At 48.1% G+C, this 24,638-nt stretch overlaps 1 protein-coding gene across 7 annotated transcripts in view; it reads right to left on the bottom strand.

The window, feature by feature from the left end:
* Window positions 1-24,638, bottom strand: part of EXOC6B (exocyst complex component 6B) — a 214,287-nt gene that overhangs the window by 166,978 nt on the left and 22,671 nt on the right. For all 7 annotated transcript variants that reach the window (XM_077933690.1, XM_077933687.1, XM_077933686.1 and 4 more), the window contains exons 2-6: window positions 18,699-18,864; window positions 16,905-16,952; window positions 15,894-15,984; window positions 15,745-15,790; window positions 12,467-12,671 (exon numbers count right to left, since the gene is read on the bottom strand). In XM_077933690.1, coding sequence (XP_077789816.1) covers window positions 12,467-12,671; window positions 15,745-15,790; window positions 15,894-15,984; window positions 16,905-16,952; window positions 18,699-18,864 — 556 coding nt within the window. The remainder of the gene's footprint in view (window positions 1-12,466; window positions 12,672-15,744; window positions 15,791-15,893; window positions 15,985-16,904; window positions 16,953-18,698; window positions 18,865-24,638) is intronic.

Here is a 24,638-nt window from a genome sequence, read left to right as displayed (position 1 = left end):
CTCCTTTGTTGTTGTTTTTCCTCTTTGCTGTCTGATGCTAGAGAGAGAGGGAGCCATGTTGCAGTGCTCTATGTGTGTTTATATGTAAATAAAGCTGAGGCTCCAATACTTTGGCCACCTCATGAGAAGAGAAGACTCCCTGGAAAAGACCCTGATGCTGGGAAAGATGGAGGGCACAAGGAGAAGGGGCCAACAGAGGACGAGATGGTTGGATAGTGTTTTCGAGGTTACCAGCATGAGTTTGACCAAACTGCGGGAAGTAGTGGAGGACAGAGGTGCCTGGCGTGCTCTGGTCCATGGGGTCACGAAGAGTCGGACACGACTAAACGACTAAACAACAACAACAACAAAGTAGATTAGCCAAAATGCTGAGTTGCTGAGGTCTGTTACGCAAAGCTGCGAAGACTCAGCGGATCCCTAAGTGTGCCGATGTCTGTTGGCATCGGTCGCTGTGATGTTCGGGCAGAAGAAAGCTTTTGAAGCTCCCAAACAAAAGACCAGGAATGAGAGAACATGCTAGTCGGGCATGCGTCTCTGCCAGGGACCTACTTGAATGTAGGCCGAGCTCCTGACAATGTTTTCCCTCTCCCACTGATTGGACACCCCCCCCCCCAATACAACCACAAAATGCTCAGGTCTGGGGTAAGAAGCCCTATAGCACAACATGTTCTTTCTTCCCCTTCCCCAGGCCCACTAGAGCAGGACACAGCCCCTGTCCCAACCTGTCAGGAGCCCTCCGGAGGAAGCCACTGTTTAGGGGACAGGAACACACTGCAACTAAAAGCACAGGTATGTTGTCCCCAAAAAACCAGCCTCCTCATCTCACCAAACCAAGGCAAGTTCAGCCCGTAGACACACTCCACCCGCATCCTATTGGATGAGCGGCATGACTTGGCTTCCTTTGGGATACTGCTACTAGGAGAAAAGATTCACACCCCACCTTCTGAACCCAAGAGGCCAACACGTTTTCCGTATTATTCTTGCCTGTATTGGACGGCTTGTGCACCAAAGTTCAACTCTATTCAGATAATTTATCAGTCACTTCAAACGTGAGGTCCCAATGATCGAAAAATATACATCATCGCTTCTGCTCCCAAGCAGCTCCCATTCCTCTCCAAAGAGGGTTGCAGGGGAGGCATGGCTGTGCTGAAGACCTCAGCACCTTCTTAGCCTCAGTTCATCCATTCACCAGGACTCGCCGAGAACGCAGGCGCCCATCTCACAGTCGGCAGCACCGTGTAACTCAGGGGGCTCGAAGACTCCCAGCTGCAAAGAGGCAAGCCAAGGGGGTGAAGGAGCCGCCATGGCCTGCCGGCCTGCCATTGCCGCTGCCAAAAGCCTGACAAGCAGTAAGACAAGGATGTCGCCTGCACGAACAGTTAAATCTGATTTTCTACAAAGTATACACAGAAAAGGCGGCGGGGGGAGCCCCAACAACTTCCATCTGCATTGCAGGAGATTACACAAGGTTTGAAAATCTTCAGCTTGCGGATAATTAGAAACACCGCCCAAGCGGCACTTTTAAACATTGTTCCGGGCCACTGAGAGGCCAGCCATCAGCATCTGGAATGCGAGCAGCATTCAGCGAACATGTCATTCCATCCACCACATTCTCAAGCGAGGGGGGGGTGGGATGGCGCACCAGTGGCTCTGCACACATGGCGCTGGGGAGGAAGAAGAGCACAACTGGCCTGGAAACAGAGCCCAAATGGAGCCCAGGACCAGCAACGTGCCACTTGCCAGGGCAGCAGCTGTGGCGACAGCAGGGATTTCAACACACAAGAGGAAAACTTCATTAGCCTCTCCCCAGACACAGGGAAGCCACTGACAGCAGGCAACTGCACTTCCCCACTGAACATCGAGGCAACTAGCGGCCCCCTGACGAGGGGCACAGAGGCATCACCTGGGCACACCTCTCTTAGGCACGAGGGATTGGAATCAGCAGCCAGCCACCCACCCATCCAGGGAAAGGGTGTTGCTGAGCACTCTCCTGGAAGAAAAAGAACCCAGGAGGCTGTTCTCAACTGCTGAGATGGGGAGGAAGAGGAGGCAAGCTGTCCGGAGGAGGGGGACAGAGATGGTGAGGGGCCAAGAGACCCAATGGGGAACGGCTGCAGGTATTGCGCATGTTTAGAATAGAGAAGTGGCCATTCATTTACTCTTTATTTAAAATATATCCCATTCCATAGCCCCAAGAGGTTCCCAAAGCGGCTTACAGAAAGATTCTCCAAACAAAACCACACTAAAATCTAGTACAGTGGTACAGACGCTTCAGGTTCCAGACTCTGCTAACCCAGAAAGAGTACCTCGGCTTAAGAACTTTGCTTCAGGATGAGAACAGAAATCGCGGTGCGACGGCAGCAGGAGGCCCCATTAGCTAAAGTGGTGCTTCAGGTTAAGAACAGTTTCAGGTTAAGAACGGACCTCCGGAACGAATTAAGTACGTAACCAGAGGTACCACTGTACAGGAAAACAGAAACGACGCAGTGCCCGTAGGTAGCCGGGACTTCCCAGGCAGCATTCCCTGGCCCTTCCCAGGTGTGATGCCCAGCAGCAGTTCCCCCCACAATCCTCAGTGGCCAGGGAGTGGGGCTGAGCACCTGGACTCCATGCTGAAAGCAGCCTCGTCCTGAAAGAAGCTGGCACTTGGCAGGAACGTTCCCCCTCCAGGGTTCTCTGGGACAAGGGCGTGGGGCTGAGCAGCTGGGTTTAGAGGCAACATGATGGCTTTCTTCAAGTATTTGAAGAGCTGCAGCACAGATGGTGGGGCAAAGTTTTCCTCTGCTGCTCTGGAAGGCAAGACCAAAACCAAAGGGTTTCAAATTAACAAGAAAGGAGATTTCAACTCAGCGTTAGAAAGAACTTCCTGACAGCAAGGGCTGCTCAACAGAGGGAAGGGTGGCCTCAGAAAGTGGCTGACTCTGCTTCGTTGCAGGTAAGAGCGTAAGAAGAGCCTGGCTGCTGGGTCAGGCCTAGGGGGGCCTCTCCAGTCCATCATCCTGTTGGGAAGCCCCAAAGCTGGACTTGAGAGCAACAGCTCCCTCTCCACTCACGTTCCCCAGGAAATGACACCTAGGGCAGGCTGGCCCTGCCAGTGCACAGCCATCATAACTGGCAGCCCCTGCTAGCCTCCTCCTCTTCCTCCATGAATGTGCCCAGTGCTCTTTTAAAAGCCATCCAAGCTGGTGAGCATCACTGGGTCTTCGTGGTTTAGGATTTGCATGGGAGAAAACAGGGTTCTTGTGCTTCAACAGCTGCACCTCCACAATGGCCTCGGTCCTGTATACCTGAAGGAGCGTCTCCACCCCCATCGTTCAGCCTTCTGGCGGTTCCCTCATTGCGAGAAGTGAGGTTACAGGGAACCAGACAGAGGGCCTTCTCAGTAGTGGTGCCTGCCCTGTGGAACACCCTCCCTTCAGATGTGAAGGAAATAAGCAGCTATCCTATCTTTAAAAGACATCTGAAGGCAGCCCTGTTTAGGGAAGTTTTTAATGTTTAATGCTGTATTGTTTTTAACACTCGATTGGGAGCCGCCCAGAGTGGCTGGGGAAAGCCAGATGGGCGGGATGTAAATAATTTTATTATTTATTATTATTATTATTATTATTATTATTATTATTACTACTACAGTGGTACCCCGCAAGACGAACGCCTCGGAAGACGAAAAACTCGCTAGACGAAGGAGTTTTCGTTTTCTTAGCCGCTTCGCAAGACGCATTTCCCTATGGGCTTGCTTCGCAAAACGAAGCTTGCCCCGCAAGCTCCGGGGATAGCGGGGAAGCGCAGCGCGTCTTCCCCGCTGTCCCCGGACCTCTTTTGAAGCAAGGGGCAGCGGGGAGAAGATCGCTTCTCCCCGTTGCCAGCCCCGCGCCTTCCCCTCTGTCCCCGGAGATTGCGGGGCAGGCAACGGGGAGAAGCAATCTTCTCCCCGCCACCCCTTGCTTTAAACAGGTCCGGGAACAGAGGGGAAGGCGCGCGGCGCTTCCCCTCTGTCCCCGGACGGTCTCCATAGGAACGCATTGATCGATTTTCAATGCATTCCTATGGGAAACCGTGCTTCGCAAGACGAAAAACTCGCAAGAAGAAAAAACTTGCGGAACGAATTAATTTCGTCTTGCGAGGCACCACTGTATTATTATTAATCACGACTGGCAGGACGCAGCTGACTTCCCAGAGTAAGCATGAGATTGTCCAGGAAGCAGAAGCCCTTACTGTTCTCCTTCTACTTTCGCCATGTCCCTCTCGAAATTCAAAGTGTGCCCACTGGTCCAAAGAGGTTGGCAGCCCCTGACCTACAGGAAAGAATTCCGCTACGCAGGCAACCATGTCCAAAGATGGGTTACAAACCAAGCCTGGGTCACCAAGTGCAGAGACCCAGGAGAAAGAGGCACAAGAGGCAAAGTCACATCTTCAGATCAAGGAGACACCAATGAAGGCTTAGACCAGGGGTCGGCAACCTAAGGCCCATGGGCCACAAGTGGCCCATGGGGGTCGTTTAACTGGCCCACGAGCCGCCCCCAAAATGAGCTGCCCGCTCGGTGAGTCCCTGTGAGCTGCGCTAAACCGGCACAGCACAGCACGGGGACTCGCTTCCGCAGTTCTGGAAATTGCGTCTGCACATGTGCAGACGCCAAAATTCACGTCTGCACAGATACCGAAAATCGTGGGTGGGCGCACTCACGCACATGCGCGATCCAGCCCACGGAGGGATCTCTGCTGGAGTGAACTGGCCCAGGCGAGATAAACCTTGCCAACCCCTGCCTTATATCATATAAGCCCTGTGCCAGAATAAACACTGAAACATATCACCATCCTTAAGACACAGATCTTAATACAGTGGTACCTCCAGTTACGAACTTAATTCGTTCCGGAGGTCCGTTCTTAACCTGAAATCGTTCTTAACATGAGGCGTGCATTTGCTAATGGGGCCTCCCGCTGCTGCCGTGCCGCCGGCGCACGATTTCCGCTCACATCCCGGGGCAAAGTTCACAACAAGGAGTATCTACTTCCGGGTTAGCAGAGCTCGTTACCCAAAGTGTTCGTAAGGAGGACAGTATGTAACCCGAGGTTCCACTGTATAGAGATATAATATCGTGGGGGGTGTTATTTTTGTTTGTTACTATGGAATGAATTTTGTGTTTTTATATTGTAAAGTAAACTGCCCTGTGGTCCTCAGATGAAAGACAGTATAGAAATTTAATAAATAACAGTAATACCTGTGAAGATGACTGCAAAGACAGGACGGCCTTGGGTTAGGCTTCCACTTCCAAGGTTCCTGGCTACCTGAGCAATGCACACAAAGGCAGCACTGCAGGCTTCCAAGTGACCCAGAGGAATCCCACCCTGGAAAACATTTACCTGTGGGGCTCTCCGTTGAAAATTATACCAAATGCCTTGCTTTGAGAAAACGCTTTACCCACAGGGAAGGGACCACACCAACCTTACGGGGGGATCCTTCTTTTCATCATATAACTGCAATGCATCTAGGCGAAGGAGAGTGAACAAGATCTTGCAGCAGCGCATTTTAAGAGGCCTTGGAAGCGTGTTGGTGCAATCCTCATTCATTTTCGCGGAGACTGAGCAGGGGATGCTCTCAGTCGACCTCGGCATCAGTAAACAACAGGAGTCAGTGGTGAATCGGAAAGGGCAAGCGACCCAGAGAGCTCCCCGATGGATGCTCCTCAGAGGGAGGCAGCGCTCACTCCCATCCGCCTGCCTGAAGAGGCAGAGCGGACACTTTTGGCCGCGGAAACTAACTTTATCCGATAATGACTTCTGGAGTGGTTATTCTTGGCCTCTGATGCAGGAGGCTTCCTGGAGGCTCAGGCTGGATGCTCAGAGGCAGCACTGTTTGGAGCGACCCCGTTCACATGCCTGGCATACCTCAGCTGCTACGCTATATAATAAAAATACATACCGGATGCCATCAAGTGTTAAAGAGATGTAACTCACTCCCAACAGCCCTCTCCCAGGCCAGATCTAAGAAACCCAAGGAGGGCAAGGAGGTCAGAGTCCAAGGCAAGTTCAGGGCACTCAGGTAAGGCGTGTGGCTAGATGGCATAGAATGAAAAATCATATGCATAGTCACAAACAAAACACACACACACACACACACAGTTTAAAAGGCCATAGATTAAATACCCAAAGGCCTGGGAGGAATGTCGTGTAACAAAGGTACCAGGCAAACCTCCCTGGTGAGAGCACCCCGCAAGTGGGGAGCCACCACAGAAAAGGCCCTGTAAAAGACAAGCACATTTACCAGTAATCCCAGCGCTGTTGACAATTGTAAACATTGCCTTGCCCCACCCCTTTAAAAATATTTGTCCTTGCTCAATGTTCAAGTCAATGTCACGTTTTTAAAAAACAACAACACAATTTTAATTGGTTATAAAACTGCTCTGGTAATTGGGAGGAGATGGAAGAGATGGGATTGTGGCTTCATGGCCCCTGGCCAATAAGCCCTGTGCACCATGGGCTTCTGCTGCAGTTTGGCACAACCAGTTTTCCCTGAGCTCCACCCTAGAGAGGAACAGAGGCGCTTAAGCACAGCACAGTGCCTGTACTGCCATTTGCATCTGTGTTTATTTGCGCATAGCCTTAAGGAACTGTTTTCATCCAGCGCAGGAAGCAACTCCTTTTTATGGGGCAAAGGAAAACCTTCCAATATTCCACAGCACAATTTATCCCACAAGTTGCTACCAGCTTCCACCTCCCAAACACACAAACAATGTCCTGTTTGGAAGGCGGAATGAACACTTGCCCAACACCACTGAAAGCTGTCCAGAAATGGTGCAACATGTAGCACTCGGATCACCACAAAACAATTCTTTCAAGTGGCATCAGGGTTCGTGTTAACCAACATCGGCTGCCTTGGCCTGCTTGAAGAAATCCAGCACAATCCATGTGGTGCGAGCCGAGATGCGCTGAGTGTTCTCTCTACCACAACAGCCAGCATCTGCCAACAGCTGCTTATCGGTGCCAGAAGCTAATTTCAGGGGGAGATGCAATCGTCCAAAGAGCAGAGCTGCCAACTGTTGATGACCAAAGGAAGCCTCCGCCTCGCCATAATTGCATTGCATGTAAGGAGCTGTTCCTTTGTTCAGAGCCATCAATGGAAGAACTGTGTCCCTACGGAGCTCTAAAAACGCTTCTCCACAAACGGTTCCAGTCCACAACAGGCAAACCTTCACCTCAATTCAACTGGACATGCTGCTTTCGCCATCTTACTCTGATTCTTGTGGAGCACCTGTGAAATGTCGCCTTAAAGTGGCTTTTGCCCCAGATTCCACAGGCTTCCATGGGATTCTAAAGCTAAAGGTTTGGGGAGCTCTCTTGCCTGGATTGGAAAAGCACAATCCCTACAGTTCGGGCATCAAGCCTGCTGTGCTTGTCACAACTGTGTATGTCACATTTCCCAGTTCAATTCTGCACCACGGAATGAGGGGCTGTGTTGATTCACAGGCAGAGCTGGGAAGGGGGACCAGACGCTCGTGCAATTAACCTTGAAGCAACAATACATTCCGCTCCTCAGTGAAGACCAACCCAAAGCCAACCAAGCAGCTGTCAGCCATTGAAGAAGACAGCCAAACATCTGCACAGACTCATCCTGCTGCTGCCAGTGCTTCAGCGTTTCTGGAAGAGATGGCATGGGCTGGGAATCGGGGGCACTGGACCTCAGGGTCAAGACAGTTTGACATGTCTGACATACTGATAACCGGAGGAATTACAGGCAATGAAGCAGGTTGATGATTAGAGCAAAGGAAACAGAAATCTCACTCAAGACAGCATACATTTCTGAGCTTAAAGCCCTAAACGGCCTCGGCCCAGTATACCTGAAGGAGCATCTCCACCCCCATCATTCTGCCCGGACGCTGAGGTCCAGCTCCAAGGGCCTTCTGGCGGTTCCCTCCCTGCTGCAGGGAACCAGGCAGAGGGCCTTCTCAGTGAATGTGCCCGCCCTGTGGAACGCCTTCCCATCAGATGTCAAGGAAATAAACAACTATCTGACTTTTAGAAGACATCTGAAGGCACTCCTGTTTATGGAAGCTTTTAAAATTTGTTGAATTATTCTATTTTAATATTTTGCTGGAAGGCGCCCAGAGTGGCTGGGGAAACCCAGCCAGATGGGCAGGGTATAAATAATAACATCATCATCATCATCATCATTATTATTATTATTATTATTATTATTATTAGTGCAAGCACCTTGCTGAATCAACTGCATCCTCAAGTAGCTGTACAGAAGAACCCTTCAGGGGGTTCGGAGGCTGCTGTTTCTGGAGGGCCCATCACTGGACCCCTGGAAGGCCTGCTGTGGCATGTTTGCCCAGCACTTTGAGGATAAAGTCGCTTGCCTTTGAAACACTCTTGATGCTATGGATAAGGCAGTACCTAGAGAGGTTTCCAATCTTAAGCTTGCCCTGTTTGGGAGGACCAATTTCAGTTACTGTGGACTGATGACACAGCAAGGTGCTTGCAAGTAACGAGCCCAACTAAATGTCCTCTCGATTCCTGGCTCTTATGACTAATTAAATCTAGCCACCACAGTATGAGAGGTTGGATTCAATGTTTGGGGATGGAAGGTGCAAATGATCTATTCCTATTTATTAATTTATTGATTGCCTTCTACAAAACCATCTCAAGGCAAGGTACAATTCAAACAGCAAAGAACAAAAATAAATTTCTGTAATACCACCAGGTCAACCTATTGCTGATCTTAAGCTGACTACTGTGGAACACGGGAACTTCAACAGAAACTTCTACTGCGAAGCTATCAAATTGCAACTTAATAAAAACAGAAATTCTATTCATTTGTATCGAAGAGAGAGAATAGTTTTCTGTATCACTACAGGTGCTAATGTACTCAGCAATTTTAAGATGACTTTGTTATCAATTACTGCTGTTGTGAAGAGTTAATTTGCACACATTTAAACTCTAACTGAATTGCCACAGATTGCACCTTTTTCCTTTATGCCTGGGTCAACAGAAGATCACACTCCATGCATCTAATAGTCTGCAAAAGATTGTGCCATAATAAAACTGGCTAGTCTTCTAAGGTGCTGCAAAGCTCTTCTTAGAGGGAAAAGCTATCTAGGCACTGGCAACAGCCTGTTCAGGTTATTGCAATGTGAACAACCAGCAGCTGCCTTTGACAATAGTTGAAGATCTTCAACTGAAGAGTGGCTAGCTAACAATTTGAATAAATGAATGAAGAGTCCAGCTCATGGTGTGGTTCTCCAACAGGAAGCAAAAAGAAGCTTAATTCAGGGCTTCTTTGCCTTGATCACCTAAGCCAAGAAGGGAAACCATTCTGTTAACAAGAGATTTTTAGGGGGCTTGCTCACCCACTGATGAAAAAGCCACTGGAATAAACAAGCCAACAATACAACGGCAAAACCGAAGTGTTCTCTTGCTTCTCGGTTACCGGGAAACAGCTTCAGCTGGACAGGGATTGCCTTTGCGGATGCATTCCCCGCCAGTCGGGCACCAAAAGACAAATGAAAGCTATTAGTACTTTCCACGAGCCCAACACAGAGCGACTTTTCCAGAAACATGGTTGCGTTCGTGGCCAAACATTAAATATTTCCATAAACAATCAAGCTTCTAACTGTTTGCATCAGGTAAACCCGGGTCATTTTAATAAGGCCAATTTAAATTCCAAGAGACAAAAGGCACTTCCTACATCTTTAATACCTGCAACAGTTTATGAGCTTTCATGGGCTTGAAAGGATCGCCATGGTCTGTCTTTGATAGAGAAAGCCATTCTGGTGAGCTGGTCCATCAAAAGGGACTATGGAGAACACCTGGGTTATTAATGCGCAATGGAAGAATCTATGGGTTGTATTCAACTAAGTACTACTCAGAGTAGACCCATGGAAATTAAGGAGCCTACGTTAGTCATGTCCATTAACTTGAATGAATTGATTATGAGTAGGACCAGCATTTGGGACGCAGGTGGCGCTGTGGTCTAAACAACTGAGCCTAGAGCTTGCCGATCAGAAGGTCGGTGGTTCGAATCCCCGCGATGGGGTGAGCTCCCGTTGTTTGGTCCCAGTTCCTGCCAACCTAGCAGTTTGAAAGCACACCAAAAATACAAGCAGATAAATAGGTACCTCTCCGGCGGGAAGGTAAACGGCGTTTCCATGTGCTGTTCTGGTTTTGCCAGAAACGGCTCAGTCATGCTGGCCACATGACCCAGAAAAATTGTTTGCAGACAAACGCCGGCTCCCTCGGCCTGTAAAGCGAGATGAGCGCCGCAACCCCAGAATGGCCAACAGAATCTGACAGGGAGCAAACTCTACTCGGGATCTGAAGCTGGCACCATCCTGGATTACTTTATGCTTACTTATTTAAAATCACTGACGTACTGCTTGATATTTCAAAATTGTCTAAGCAGTGATCATGTGGGTAAGAGGATTGTATGGGCTAAAATTCAAAACTCTGTGAGAAGGGCCTGTCACTTGCCCAGAAACAAAAGCACTGCTCTGCCAAAGGTTCTCAATCCTGGAAGTATAAAGTCTGGCCATTAAACCTTCCAGGGCTAGTTCTGAGGAAAATGGATTTGGGGAAAACATTTTTAAAGGCTATAGAGGCTATATATTCTGAACGACGAGCAAATATTATTGTAAATAACATCATCTCTGAGGGATGCAAAGTTATGAAAGGAACCAGGCAAGGGTGCCCCTTGTCCCCATTGCTGTTTATTTTGATTTTGGATGCACTGACACAAAAGATAAGGAATAATGACAAAAAGAGGTATAAGTAAGTTAAAAGCATATGCAGATGAAGTAGTTTTGGCATTGGAAAACCAGCGGTTTTGGAAGAAATAAAGGAGTTTGGTAACTTCGCAGGTTTTTAACTAAACAAACAAAAAACAACAATGCTAGTCAAAAATATGGATGCTCAACTCACAAAAGATTTGGAAAGAATTAGTGGTATAAAGAGCGAAAATAAAGTAAAATACCTGTGGATACGGTTAACTGTGAATAACCACAATGTCTTTAATGATAATTACGCAAGGGTTTGGAAAGAAATTAGGAAAGATTTGCAAATTTGGAGTAAAATGAAATTGTCACTGTTGGGTAAAATTACTGCTATAAAAATGAATATACTCCCAAAGATGCTATTTCTGTTTCAAACAGTACCTATAATTAATGATATTCAAAATTTTAAGGACTGGCAGAAAGAAAACTGATTTCTGTCGATTCTTTGAAATCTTTGAAAGAGAAGCTTTTTCTTTGTTGTATCATTTTTGTTCAAGTTTTGTTGATGTGGAATCTTATCAGAAAAGCAAATAAATAAAAACATTTTTTTAAAAAAACAACAACCAACCTTCCAGTGCTAAGAACATTGGAGGCAGCCTGAGACTGGGCCTTTGCTGTTATTACTTACTATTCACCAGTGAGACTAAAATCTAAGACAACCCCAAAGAAAATTCATACCATGCAAAACCTTGCAGGAACCAGTCCAAGACGACCTCCTGGGGGGAACCAGTACCAAAGGTTCCTAGCCATCGTGGTCCTGATCCTCCCTCCATGGTTGCAGGCAGCATGCCGCAGAGGGCCAGTTGATGGGAACCACAAATGAACTTTAAGGGAGGGAATACGTGAGGAGCTCCTGTATTCTCATGCAGACTAAGGCCACCACCTCAAGAGGTTCAGGGCCACTGCTAAGGAAGTGGGATCCTGGCTTTTGTCCCCCAAAAGACTTGCCCAGTTTAACTCTTATGCAAATGACTAAGTGGTCTGAACTGGTGAGTGTCTCTTTTCTAACTGAAGTTCAGAACCATTAAGAAGGTGGAACCATCCCCTTAGTAAATGTTTTGACTGTAATAAATGAAGCCCCTTCATGGATCACTGTCTTGTCGTGGCAAAGGGGCTTGAAGAACTCCAAGAAGCTATGAGACATGCCGTGCAGGGCCACCCAAGATGGACAAATCATGGCTGAGAGTTTAGACTAAATGTGATCCACCTGGAGAAGAAACTGGCAAACCACTCCAGTATTTTGCCAAGAAAACTCCATGGACATAAAAAAGGAGAAGCTTTGAGAAGAAAGTGAGAGTTTCCAAGGCGTTCTCTGGTTCATGGGGTCACAGAGAGTTGAACAAGGCTAAGACGACTAAACAAAAATAAACCAAGAGCCAATTATCTATTCCCTGTCTCAGAATACTTGCATCAGAAATGTAGCTTCTCTGGCCATTGGTTCACACCACACTCCATCTAAGGAAGAAGGCTGGATTATATTGGCCTCTGATGCCGATGGAAGTGTGAGGAGCTCCCACAGTCCCCCATCCAACCAGTGACACGGGGCAGTCACAAGCAACGGAAGGGACGGAAAAGGAGCCTCTCCTAACCAGGAGCTCCACAGTGGCATCCATGGCCATCTGCAAACCACAGGTGTATCAAACATCGAAAGGTGACCACTCCGCTCAACATGGCACCCGCCTAGTGCTCATGGCTCAGCTCACCTGCTTCATTGCTGTCTCGCCAATTTTGTCCGAGTGCTTACGGATGCTCTCCAGGAAATCTTTGAGGTCGGACATGGAAACTTCCTTGATCTCCTCATGCAGTTTTGGAATGTTGTCCACCATGACCTTGCAAAAGCGATAATGGCTCACTTGAGGCAAGTGCAGGTGCTCCAGGTGCTCCAGAGTCTTCAGGGCAGGGTAGTGTCTGGAAGAGAAGACCAACGTTCATCAGAAGCAGGAAAGATCACTCAATTCCGCAGCTTCCCAGAAGACGGTGGTCAACTGGCAAAACTTTGGCCTTCTAAAACGAGAAACACCAGGGTCCCATACAGCTTCTATAGCTCAACTGACACCCAAGCCTACTCACCCCACCCTTGTGTCTATCGGCCTACAAGTGGGAAGACAAACTGTATAAGTGCCCAGGGCTCCTTCTTGGGAAAAGGCTCTGGTTAGCATATAGCCCACTTTGCCAGTGAAGAAGGGCCTGTCACTCACCACCATGATGGGACTTCTTGGAATAAGAAGGAATTCCCAAGGAATAAGAGCTGTACAAAGTTAGGCAGAATGGCAGCCTTGCTATCAGAACTAGGTTACAGAGGCAGAGGAGGAGCCCAGAGAGAAATTAAAGTTGCAACTTAGAGAGAAGGAGCAAAGGCACTGGCATCCTGGACCAGAAAGAGAGGAGAGGGTTTCTGGACATAGAAAAGGGGAGGCAAGTCAGTGGAAGGATTCAAGGAGACACAAAAGGTGAACCTAGCAGCGGGCAGGACAATGATTCTAGCCAACACATTTTGAGTCCAAGTGAAGCATATCATGATTGGGCAAAGAATAATTGCAAGCAGGGGATACAATCCAAGAGGACTCTCTTGCACAAACTTCCTTTACAACATGAGCACTGCACAAGCCCATTTATGATCCATACTTTTTTGGGGAGATTTCCTCCGAAAGCAACAATTTCCCAGTTCTCCTCCTGCTGGGCCAAGGCATGCAACAGTTCCTTGCTTGCTAGTCCTGACAATGGGTGCCCACAGGTGCAGGCAGGTGGGTGGTCCAGGAGACTTTAGAGAGCTGGAAAGCAGCTTGCATTTATTTAAGAGGCAAGAAAATAGATTCTGCTTCTTACCAAGCTTTTCAAGCCCAGGGGTGAAATCAGTGGAGTTTCTGGGGGTCCTGAGAAAAGGTTTCGGCAGGAATGTAGCACATGCCAAAGATGTTTGGTCAGGACACTCTGGCGTTCACACCCCCTGCCACTAAAAATGTGTCCAGTCAGAAAGTGTGCATGCCAGTTGAAAAATGCACACACAGAACTGCTCAGATGTCCTTGTCTCCAAACAATGTTTGCATAATGTGCAACTAGAGGAAAGGGAAGTTGTTTTAACTGAAAATTGTAGAGGCCATCAAGAGCAAAAGTCAGTGTGCTGCTTACTCCAGGAATCCAGGCTCTGTTTGTGTTGCCATGAGGTTTAGGTAAAGCTAGTTCCAATAAAATGCAGCTCCTCTGGAGAGAAAGCAAAGGTCACACGAGTAGCCAGACGTTAGGCCAGCAGAACAGACGCAGGCCAGGCTTGCTTCATCTCAAGACACTGTTGTTTGAAGGATGACCAAAGGGACCTGTGGAGTTTGGCTACGCTCGCCACCCAGGCCCCCCGACAGCCTGCCAGAGCAGCCAATGTTCTTCCCATTGACAGACATCTCGAGCCAGTGAGGTCATGCGGACCCAAACATGCCCCTGTCACCCACCCACCCGCCACCCCTCAGAGCGCAGCTCCCAAGCCAGGCCTCCCAGCTGTGCCCTGCTCAGCCTCTCAACAGCCGTGGCGCCTCGGCTCCTGCGCTCATGAGGGGAGCCTGGAGGCCAGCTCGACGTGGTGCCATCTTTCACCCCAAGGGACTTCCGGGACGCCGTCCAGAGATGGATTAACGGCAGCAAAAAAGCCTGAAAGACTAACAAAGGCTGAAGAGGCTTCGTTTATGCTGCATCAGACCAAAACGGCTCACCCCTTTGGAAGACTGGGATGAGGCCTTTTGGAGCTGCAAAGACAGGAGGAAGAGGCAGGAGAGTCCAAGGCATCTTTCAACTGTTAGAGAGACAGATCTTCAAACTAAGTACCTGACCCCCATCTGGCTGAGCATGGGAGAAAAGAGGCTCCCATCTCACTGACAGCCAAGCAAGTCAGACAGTAGTCAAATATTCTCCAACCAAACTGACTTTCAGGAAAACTAGATATTTTTTTTTGGGGGGGGGGGGATATTTCCCCTTGCAGCTTGCTTCACAGGTGCGAGGAGAATGAAGCTGGTACATCAACAGGGGGACTGATTAAGATATAAATTATCACACGCTCTCTGCCTCAGTAGAAAGAAGGCAAAATAAGACCATTAAAAAGAGACTTAAAATGGGGAAAATGCAAGGCAGTATTATTAGAAGAAACCCTCAAATCCATCTCTACTTGGTCATTTAGACATGAGGAGGAGGAAGAGAATGATGATGATGATGATAATTTATTACTTTTACTCCGCCTACAGCCACTCCGCCAGGTTTCCAACATAATATAAAAAACACAACAGAACACCAGACATTAAAAGCTGCCGGTGCAATGGTTTTATGCAAGACACTTGCCATGGGTATATTTTGAACGTGATTTATGAGGATCACTGTCAAAATAGGTTAGGAGTGGGGGCGTTACCCCTTCTGTATTGTAGTGGCTGAAGAAGGGGGAAAGGAACCAAAGGAAGTTCCCGCAGCCAATCGGAAGCCAGGGAAGCCCCATCGGACGTTCGGCTTCCAAAAGAACAGTTGTAAACCAGAACAGTCACTTCTGGGTTTTGATCATTCAGGAGTCAAAATGTTCGAGAACTAGGCTGTTCGAAAACAAAGGTATGACGTATATGCATCATGGCAGCAAGGGACCCAGTCTGCTTTTGGCTGAACAGGACCAAGGGGCTTCCCAGAGACAGGCTTTCTGTGGGATGAAGCCAGGCAGCACCAAGTTCCACAGAGTGAGTGGCAAAGGCTGAGCCATGGAGCAATCCCCTGGGAAGTTCCCCTGCGCAAGCAGCCCCACTGAAGCAAGAGGGAAGTGAGCGCCCAGTGGGGCTTGCTCTGGGTTGCAGGACGGGAGCAGCATTTGGGTTTCCGGCCTCAGAGGCCAAAATGCCTTGAGCCGGCTGTGCCATTTGCTGTTCCGTTATTGGGGTGTCCGCCCATTTGTTTCAGTGAAGCTAAGACCTCCAGACAGACGCTGTCACATTTGTCACGCCGGCCACCATTATGAGCTTACCTTTTAGATTTCATTTGCTCTCTTAATTTGCTATCCATTTCCAGAACTAGAGCAGAGGAGACACAAGGATACAGAAGTCAGTAAGAGAAGAAATGGGGTGCTGGTGCCCTATCTAGAGCCATGCAGACGCTCTTTGCTTCGTCTCTCACCAGGAAGGCACTGCGTGAGCTTATCCACTGTGGCGGAAATATTGCGCTGCTGCAGCCGGCACTGTTTCAGCTCTTCCATCGCTCCCACCAGCTGTAAAAGAAACTTCCGTTTAACCACTAGCACTGCATTCCAAGTCAACATCACTTGCTGCATACCAAAGGCTCAAAGAAGAAGAAGAGGAGCTTGGATTTGATATCCCGCCTTTCACTCCCTTTAAGGAGTCTCAAAGCGGCTCACATTCTCCTTTCCCTTCCTCCCCCACAACCAACACTCTGTGAGGTGAGTGGGGCTGAGAGACTTCAGAGGAGTGTGACTGGCCCAAGGTCACCCAGCAGTTGCATGTGGAGGAACAGGGAAGCGAACCCGGTTCACCAGATTACGAGTCCACCGTTCTTAACCACTACACCACACTGGCTCAAAGGCAACAGGACCATCTTCTGTTCCATCCAACCATCCATTCAGGATGAAGGAACGATGAGGAAAATGGATCAGGGTATTCCTGGCCTATGTGGACTGTAGCCGTTGCTAGCAAGCATGGCCTACATGAGAAGCCGTTTCAAACATACAGGGCAGCAAAGGAGGAAAGGCAGAGGGAGCAGGAAATGCAGCTGCAGGTGGCAGAGGGAAGGTCACCAGCAAGGCACACGTCAGAGATGAGAGCAGAGAGGGGAGTGTGGGGCTGGGCCATGGAGCTTCTCACTCTGGGCTAACTAACTCTTCCCTGTAAGGCCTCCCAGAGAGGAGCTCTCTTGCACTCACATTTCCCATGCTCCACAGTCTGAAATCTGGATGTTGGGCGTTCTTGTACAGATCTCACCAAGGAGGCATAGAAAATGCACGGAAGGGAAATGGAAGACAGGCAAGGAAATCACAGCACACAGTGACCTTCCACCTTGGAATCACACGGTTTCCCTGGCACACAAGCCCAACATGTCTGGCACCCATACAATGGCCAGAGCCCACACCTGATGCTTTTTTCCCCCTCCCCAACACTAGAACCCTGGGCTTACTTTTTTGCTTTCCATTTGCAGTTTTCTGTTTGTGTCCGTGACTTGATTCTGCAAAGAGAAAACCACATCGTTGTTTCAATTAGCACCTAGTTGAAAGTCTTGGGCGTCAGGCTGGAAAAGGAGACTGTATGAACTGGAAGATGCTCCTCGGCTTAACGAGCCCACATGAAATCTTGTCATGCAAACTGATCCCAGATACCGGGAAAAGTGAGCGCGGTTATGAAATGTCACCAAGGATTGGGAGATGTTTTAACAAAAGCAAGAGCATTGTGACACTTTATTCATGACCGACAACACACCTCTTTGCTGGGCACCAGGGTCACAGAAGAAGGCCTGAGATGCTCTTCAGCCTCCCCATGCTTCAGAGAGTACGCACAAGGCAACCTAGAGGTCAAAAGCAACACAAATGCATCCTACCAAGGCATGCACAGGCCAGTTGAAATCCGTAGGTTTAGTGTGAAAAACTGATGGAAGAGGGCCAGTGAAATAGGCCTCTGAAGAGCCCTAGTGAGCCCAGAAGTGAGGCTCCAACTGGAAGCCACCAGCCCAGACCCAGCGCTGCAACAGACTGCAGGCCACAGGTGGAAGCTTCTAGCATGCCAATCCCAACAGAGTTGGCAATTCATCAGCACACAAAGGGAGAACTAACACTTATGCTTCCCACGATCTGAAGAGGAAAAGGGAGGACTGAGTTTCTCTGACTACACACAGGAGCTGCTCAGCCTGCTACAATATTGAACAATGGTGCTGGTAGCCAAAGGAAAAATGTGGAAGGAAATAACTTTTGGTCTCAGAAGAATGCATGGTTGCAAGGGGAGACGCTTCAACAGTCAAGTTACGTACATCAGCCTTGAAGCCAGGCATCTTATGATTAGACTGAATGGGAAGATGCAAGTTCATAGAATCATAGAGTTGGAAGAGACCACAAGGGCCATCGAGTCCAACCCCCTGCCAAGCAGGAAACACCATCAGAGCACTCCTGACATATGGTTGTCAAGCCTCTGCTTAAAGACCTCCAAAGAAGGAGACTCCACCACACTCCTTGGCAGCAAATTCCACTGTCGAACAGCTCTTACTGTCAGGAAGTTCTTCCTAATGTTTAGGTGGAATCTTCTTTCTTGTAGTTTGGATCCATTGCTCCGTGTCCGCTTCTCTGGAGCTTGATCCCCTGACAGCTGCCACCAAACTCTAGCAAGCCTCTCTAAGGAACCTACTATTTCCTTGGACAGGGCATGAATTCACAGACCTCACTGGCATAGAATTTGTACCAAGCAACATTTTAAGCAGGCTGATACAGTGGAGCTTCAAAGCCCACCCATTCACTGACTCTGCCAGGATCAATGAGCTTTGATGCTCTACTGCATCTGGGCATGGGAGACACAATTGGCAACTCAACCAAAACACCTGCTCAAGCTTGCAGCTCAAGGGCTGCCCTGAGCCAAACAACTGCAACTCTTTGTTCTTGTGGCATAAACTTCAAAACACTTTGTGCACCAAACGCACCAGAGATCAGTGTTATTTGCAGAGCGAAGTTCTACTTTACTCCCCCCACTTTAAGGCAGCTACAGCTATTACTCAAGAGCAAATAGCAAGCAGTAATCCTGCATACCAGCATCCAACCCAAGACTGTAGTGCATTCTCTGCTGTTCCAACATAGGTCTGCAGTGAACCTGCAGTTAGACTTGCGGTTCTCCTTCAGACCAGCACACAGAGGTTGCTGCCTCCTCCAAGGAGCTCATTGCCCCTTCACAGGAATCCTAAGCACTGCCCACAGTGATGGATCCCATTCCTTACCTTGAGCTTTTGGGCTTCTGCCCTGACTTTCAAGAATTCAGTGATGGCATCCACAAAGCCCTGGTAATGGAAGTTGCACATCTTCTCGATTTCACGGTCGTGATTCCGGATGCGAGCGTCGAGTTTCTCCATGAAGCGCCCATGCTCCTCACCATCATAGACAGACCTGGATGAAACCCAAGAGGATTGGGCAGAAAGACACCTTCAGAATCCGCTCTCAGTCACTGAACTTCACTAAAGGAATCTGAAGGAGAGCTGAGGGTGGGGAGGAAGGGGAGAAAGGATGCACTGCAACACCTTGTGATTTTACTGCAAGAGAAAGAGTATGATTTCCACCACAACAAGATCTGTCATTCGGGTTTTTCCCCACCTCACTTCCCTCATCACAGAAGTGCAAGGAACTACTCAAGAGATAGGAGTGGTCTCAATTATTTAAAATAAAATACGAATTAGTTAAAAAATGTCTGCAGCAATTTATTTGGTATTTAAAAGGTTTATATCCTGGCTTTTAATCTAACAGTGCTCAAGGTGGATGACAGCAGAGTGAAATACGCACAGAGAGATAGTACTAAGGTCATCACATGGCGATTCACAAATAATCTTTCCATCTGCTATGAGCAGCAGCCATTCAGAAAAGAGAAGCTGCCGGAGGACTGTTTAGGAAGCGAGAGTCAACACCGCATCTGCATGGCTGACTTTGCCACCTGCTTGCTCAGCCGCAGAATGCTGAATGGGAGGGCATGGAAGGGAGGGGTGGGAAGCCAAAGAATAAGAGGAGAAGAGTCCGAGGATCTGGAACACAGCATCCAGAGCCAGTAACCTGATGAGAGAAGAAGCTGGTAGGCGGACAAGAACATCCTTGGTCCACAGCTGGACTGCGAGGTCTCAGCATCCAGAAGAAAGCACATTGAAAAGGAGTACCCAATGAGCAGACGCAGAACAAGCAAGCAGCCACTCAAGCAACAGGTGTTCTCCTCCTTCTCCTTCCCCTGCAACTCCACATGCACCCCCAAATCCTAGGGGACTCTTTGGAGCAGATGGGGGGCATGCAGAGGGCTGGAGGGCGGAGAAAAGAAACTGGAAATCCCGTTGCACAACTGCCCTGAGACCTCCAGGTACTGCATAGGGCAGTATATAAATTCAATGAACAACAACAACAACAGGGCAAACACCTCTGGATGCCCTACAGTGCATTCAAGCCCTAATATGAGGCAACAGAAGAAATGTGCTCTCTTCTTGAATTCTGATTTGTTATCTTATACTCCAACATTTCGGTTTAGGATTGACTAAAGACACTGCTTAAGGTTTCTCTGCAGTTCGAAATGCAGCTGCTCCTCTGCCTCCCCTCACAACTATTACAAATCCCATGCGCACTTACCTGGGAACAAGTCCCACTGAACTTAATAGCATTACCCTCTGTAAAGACATGTATTGGAGTGCCCTGACGGAGACCCCTCTTCATGACAATACACCCTAAACAAGGCGTTTACACTGGTACCTTGGTTTATGAACTTAATCTGTTCCGGAAGTCCGTTCTTAAACCATGGCGTGCTTTCCCATAGCAGCGGGGGATGCAATTTACAAATGGAACACACTCAACATGTTCTGCTTCCAAGGCAAAGTTCACAAACCAAAACACCTACTTCCGAGTTTGCAGCGTTCTTAATCCAAGTAGTCATAAACTAAGCTGTTCTTAAACCAAGGTATCACTGTACTGGAGACTTGTCCCATTATCACTCTATCTTACATCTCCCAGTACTAAATACAACTCTGAATGGCACAATGCAAAGCCAAAAACTACTAGCAGATCCCCAAGCAGCTTCCTGACTAAAGATGTAAGATTTAACAGAACTACAGTGGTACCTCTGGTTATGAACTAAATTCGTTCCGGAGGTCCATTCTTATGCTGAAACCGTTCTTATCCCAAGGTGCACTTTCGCTGATGGGGCCTGCCTCTGGCGTGCGATTTCCGTTCGCATCCTGGGGCAAAGTTTGCAACCAGGAGTAGCTACTTTCGGGTTAGGGGAGATCGTAACCTGAAGCGTTCATAACCAGAGTAAACTACTCTGGTAGTTACTACCACTGTAGTAAAGCCATAAAAATGGCACCTCCGTTTCACATTCCCCCTCCCACAAAAGGTTTGGGGGAAATTAAAATACAGTATATGCATAGCTTGTTTTATCATCATCTACCATAAAACATTTCTGCTGCAAGGACACCTTAAAATTTCATTGTGGAACAAGCTTTCCTGGGTTATAATGCGCCAGAGCCTACATCTGGGCTCCAGTGGACGGCAGCTTATGCCTGAATAAAATTTGTTAGTCTGTAAGGTGCTGTAAGCCTCTTGGTTGCTTTTGCTAATATTCTTAGCTTTCACCAGTTAGGAAAATATGGGATGGGATGCAGGGTGGGGATAAAACAAGAAGATGAAAATGGAAACCATCAACATTGTAGTAAAATTTTATCATCTGGTCTTAGGCACAGTATGTAGACCTCAGCATTTTCATGTACAAAGGGAGGAAACTTGTTTTTTTATACAGGGGGGAAACTAAAAACAAGCACTCTTGTAATTAATGAAAGGTGATAAATCTGGATATTAGTATATCTTCATTAGACACAGGCTGCAGCCTGGTGCATTACAACTCTCATCAAACTAGCAATGTGCCTTTTTTTAAGAAAGGAGAGCCTGCCATCTAGCGACTGCTTGGCTTAGTCCTAATACACAACTCTTTTCATTGCAAGCCTGCACTGGGGTGAGATGGGCTAAGGGAGAGGAAGCCAACGGAGAGAGGGGCTATCCCTCACAATTGTGAAAAGCTGCCACATAGCTCAGCCACAGCACAAGCCCAGAATAATTCTTAAAGCTGGTCCACGCACTCTCTCCGCAGATGCCTTAGGATCTGAACCCTGGAAATAAAGTGATTCCACATTGCACTGTCTTATTGCATTTACATGGCCACAAACCAGGAGGCAAAAGCAGCTCTGACATGTCCCCCCCTGAGCATCCTGCTCACGGCATGCAGGGGTCCCAACTGCAGGTCAGAGGCCGGGGCCGCACAAAGCATCTGATCGCTTTGGACCAGCAAGATTAACAGATTAAACTCAGCTCTGCTGACCTGTGAGCTGACAAGTCAGGAAATGCAGCGGCCCTGTTTAGAGAAGTTTTTAATGTTTGATGCTGTATTGTCTTTTTGATATTCGGTTGGAGGCTGCCCTGAGTGGCTGGGGAAGCCCAGCCACATGAGCAGGGTATAAATAAATATAATAATAATAATAATAATAATAATAATAATAATAATAATAATAATAATAATAATAATAAATTATTATTACAGGGAATCACTCACATGCAACCCACTGCAGGTCCCTTTCAGGAGTATCCCAAGGAGCGAGCCAGGACATGGCAGCATGAGCCACAAACACAGGAGCCATGTGCAGGATCAGACCAACTCCCCCTGCCCCCAGGTGGTTGTATGGATGACACATACAGTGGTACCTCGGGTTAAGAACTTAATCCGTTCTGGAGGTCCGTTCTTAACCTGAAACTGTTCTTAACCTGAGATACCACTTTGGCTAATGGGGCCTCCCGCTGCCGCCACGCTGCCGGAGCACGATTTCTGTTCTCATCCTGAAGCAAAGTTCTTAACCCGAAGTACTATTTCTGGGTTAGCGGAGTCTGGAACCTGAAGCGTCTGTAACCCAAGGTACCACTGTAATTCTCTTCTATAGTCTACTTAAAGCCCCTTGGAAGACATGTAGAATGCCAATGGACTTTTTGGTCACCGGAAAGTGTGATGAGCATGCGCTGCAGCCACTCTGCCTAAGCCGGAGGGTCCACTGACAGGTGCAGGTCCAAATGTGACCCCTTTGCTGGCCCTAAATGAGGAGCTCCCAACTGAAATCCATTTAGGCAGGAGGAGCCGGCAGCAGGGAAAACAGAGGACCCCAGGAATTCACATGCCGGGACAGCCTGATCACTTTCTGGGGCACGGAAACGTCTCGCTTTTTGGTTTCAATTAATAAATGGAACAAAAGCCTGGACTTCAATTTAAAAAGGCAAAATATGCCACGATGGTTTTTAACCTTCAGACATTTTCTTCTCATTAAGCGACATAAAAGCATTAGCATTTTGTTTATTAGAAGAAGTTAAAAATAAAGTGGAACAAAAAGCGAGCTGCTTGCTTAATGCACAAGTATGCAAACAGTCACAGCGTGGGCTGGGAGAGGTCAGCAAGAGTTTGGATGCCCCAAACCTGCCCCCCCACCAGCACCAAGAGCGGGAAGGAAAACGCTCCGCTCTTCATAGAGCAGAGAGCACGGGCAACCACAGATGAAACAGGCCACTCCGTTGATCTACAGAGCTCCATCCATGAGCACAAAGGAGATGCGGGAGGCAGTTCCCAGCCATAGGGCAACAAATGCAGAGTCTAGAATGAGCTGGGAACCTTCAGACAGCTGCAGATGGTGGAGCTGGAGGATCGCTGAAGGAGACACGTCAGAAGGAAAGAGCAGAGTAGCCATGGAAGGCTTTAGAAGTACGGAAGAGGTGTTTCTGCTGGGTCTTGAGGTGCACAGGAAACCAACACGGCAATTTAAAGAAGGGCATGGCAAGCCACCCCTAGGAAAATTGAGGGGGCTGTTACTACGACCACTGCTAAGCCAGTTGGCCGCACTGAAATGTTCTAAGGCACAAAAATAGAAAAGACCCTTCTACGCAGCTCAGTGATAAGAGTGAAGGGTCCAGAGACCCTGGCCTCAGGTAACAGGATGAGGAGGTTGTGGCCTTGTTGGGGCTTCATGGGGCAAAGCCAGGAAGCAGGCGGTTGGTGGAGGATAGCGAGGGATGGACAAGACTGCCTGCCAATAGCATCATCTTTTGGTTTTAACTGACCACCGTGACCCCAGGCCCCTGCTTTTGCTAACCTCAAAGGGGAAACTCTTCGCACTCACTTTCTGGGGTCAGCCAACTGCGTGCAACTTAAACCAGTTCTTTACCTGCAGCCACAACTGTACTGTTCTCAACTAGTGACAGACAATCCGAATTGCATATGCTTTGGGACTTTGCTGCCAGTCTTCCCTATGGGATTTTCTTAGCGTATTGTTAAAGAATTGAAGTAGAAGAAAAGGGCTCCCATCACTCGCTTGACATCTCTCACCTTCACCTTACTACTGGCCATTATCAAAACCAATAGCCCAACTGGTTATTATGGGAACCCACAACCCACCAGGGGCTCAGGAGGGCCAAGAAGGCCAGATCTCAACATTCAAGCATGGGATACAAACCAGTTTCGGCTGGAGCAAACACATTCTGCCTGCAGAAATGGACAAGCCAGAAAGATACAAGCAAAAAGCAATTGGTGTGAGCCCATGTTAAAAACTCAAGATATATAAACTAGGTGCCAAATGGCTTTTTAAACTAACGTTACAGTCACCAAAACGGAATGTCTACTTGCCATTTGGGGGCCAGACAGTTCAAAGGTCATATTTTTCAATATGACTTTTTGGTTCCTAGCAGATAGCACTCTACAGGATGTGTTGCTAGTATGTGAAAACAGGCAAGATCCAATTATCCAATTATGGTTGGATAGTGTTTTCGAGGTTACCAGCATGAGTTTGACCAAACTGCGGGAGGTAGTGGGGGACAGAGGTGCCTGGCATGCTCTGGTCCATGGGGTCACGAAGAGTCGGACACGACTAAATGACTAAACAACAACAACATGCATGATGGGGGAGATGTCAGGCACCATACATTGGGCAAGTATCTTCACCTGGTTGCAAGTGACCAATGGCCAGGTGCAAAATATGCCTGGTATTTCAAACACTGCCAATGAGCCGCTTTCAGACCATGCGCATGAATAATAGCATTGTTTAGGTCAACATAAGATGCAAACTTCATCTAAAGAGTCAGGGGAAATCCACAGGATGTGTGGGCTTCAGCCA

Source organism: Podarcis muralis, chromosome 9 (genome assembly GCF_964188315.1).
Source record: "Podarcis muralis chromosome 9, rPodMur119.hap1.1, whole genome shotgun sequence".
In the NCBI taxonomy this organism is placed as follows: domain Eukaryota; kingdom Metazoa; phylum Chordata; class Lepidosauria; order Squamata; family Lacertidae; genus Podarcis; species Podarcis muralis.
The sequence above is the reverse complement of the archived record's forward strand: the minus strand, read 5'-3'. Positions and strand labels throughout refer to the sequence as shown.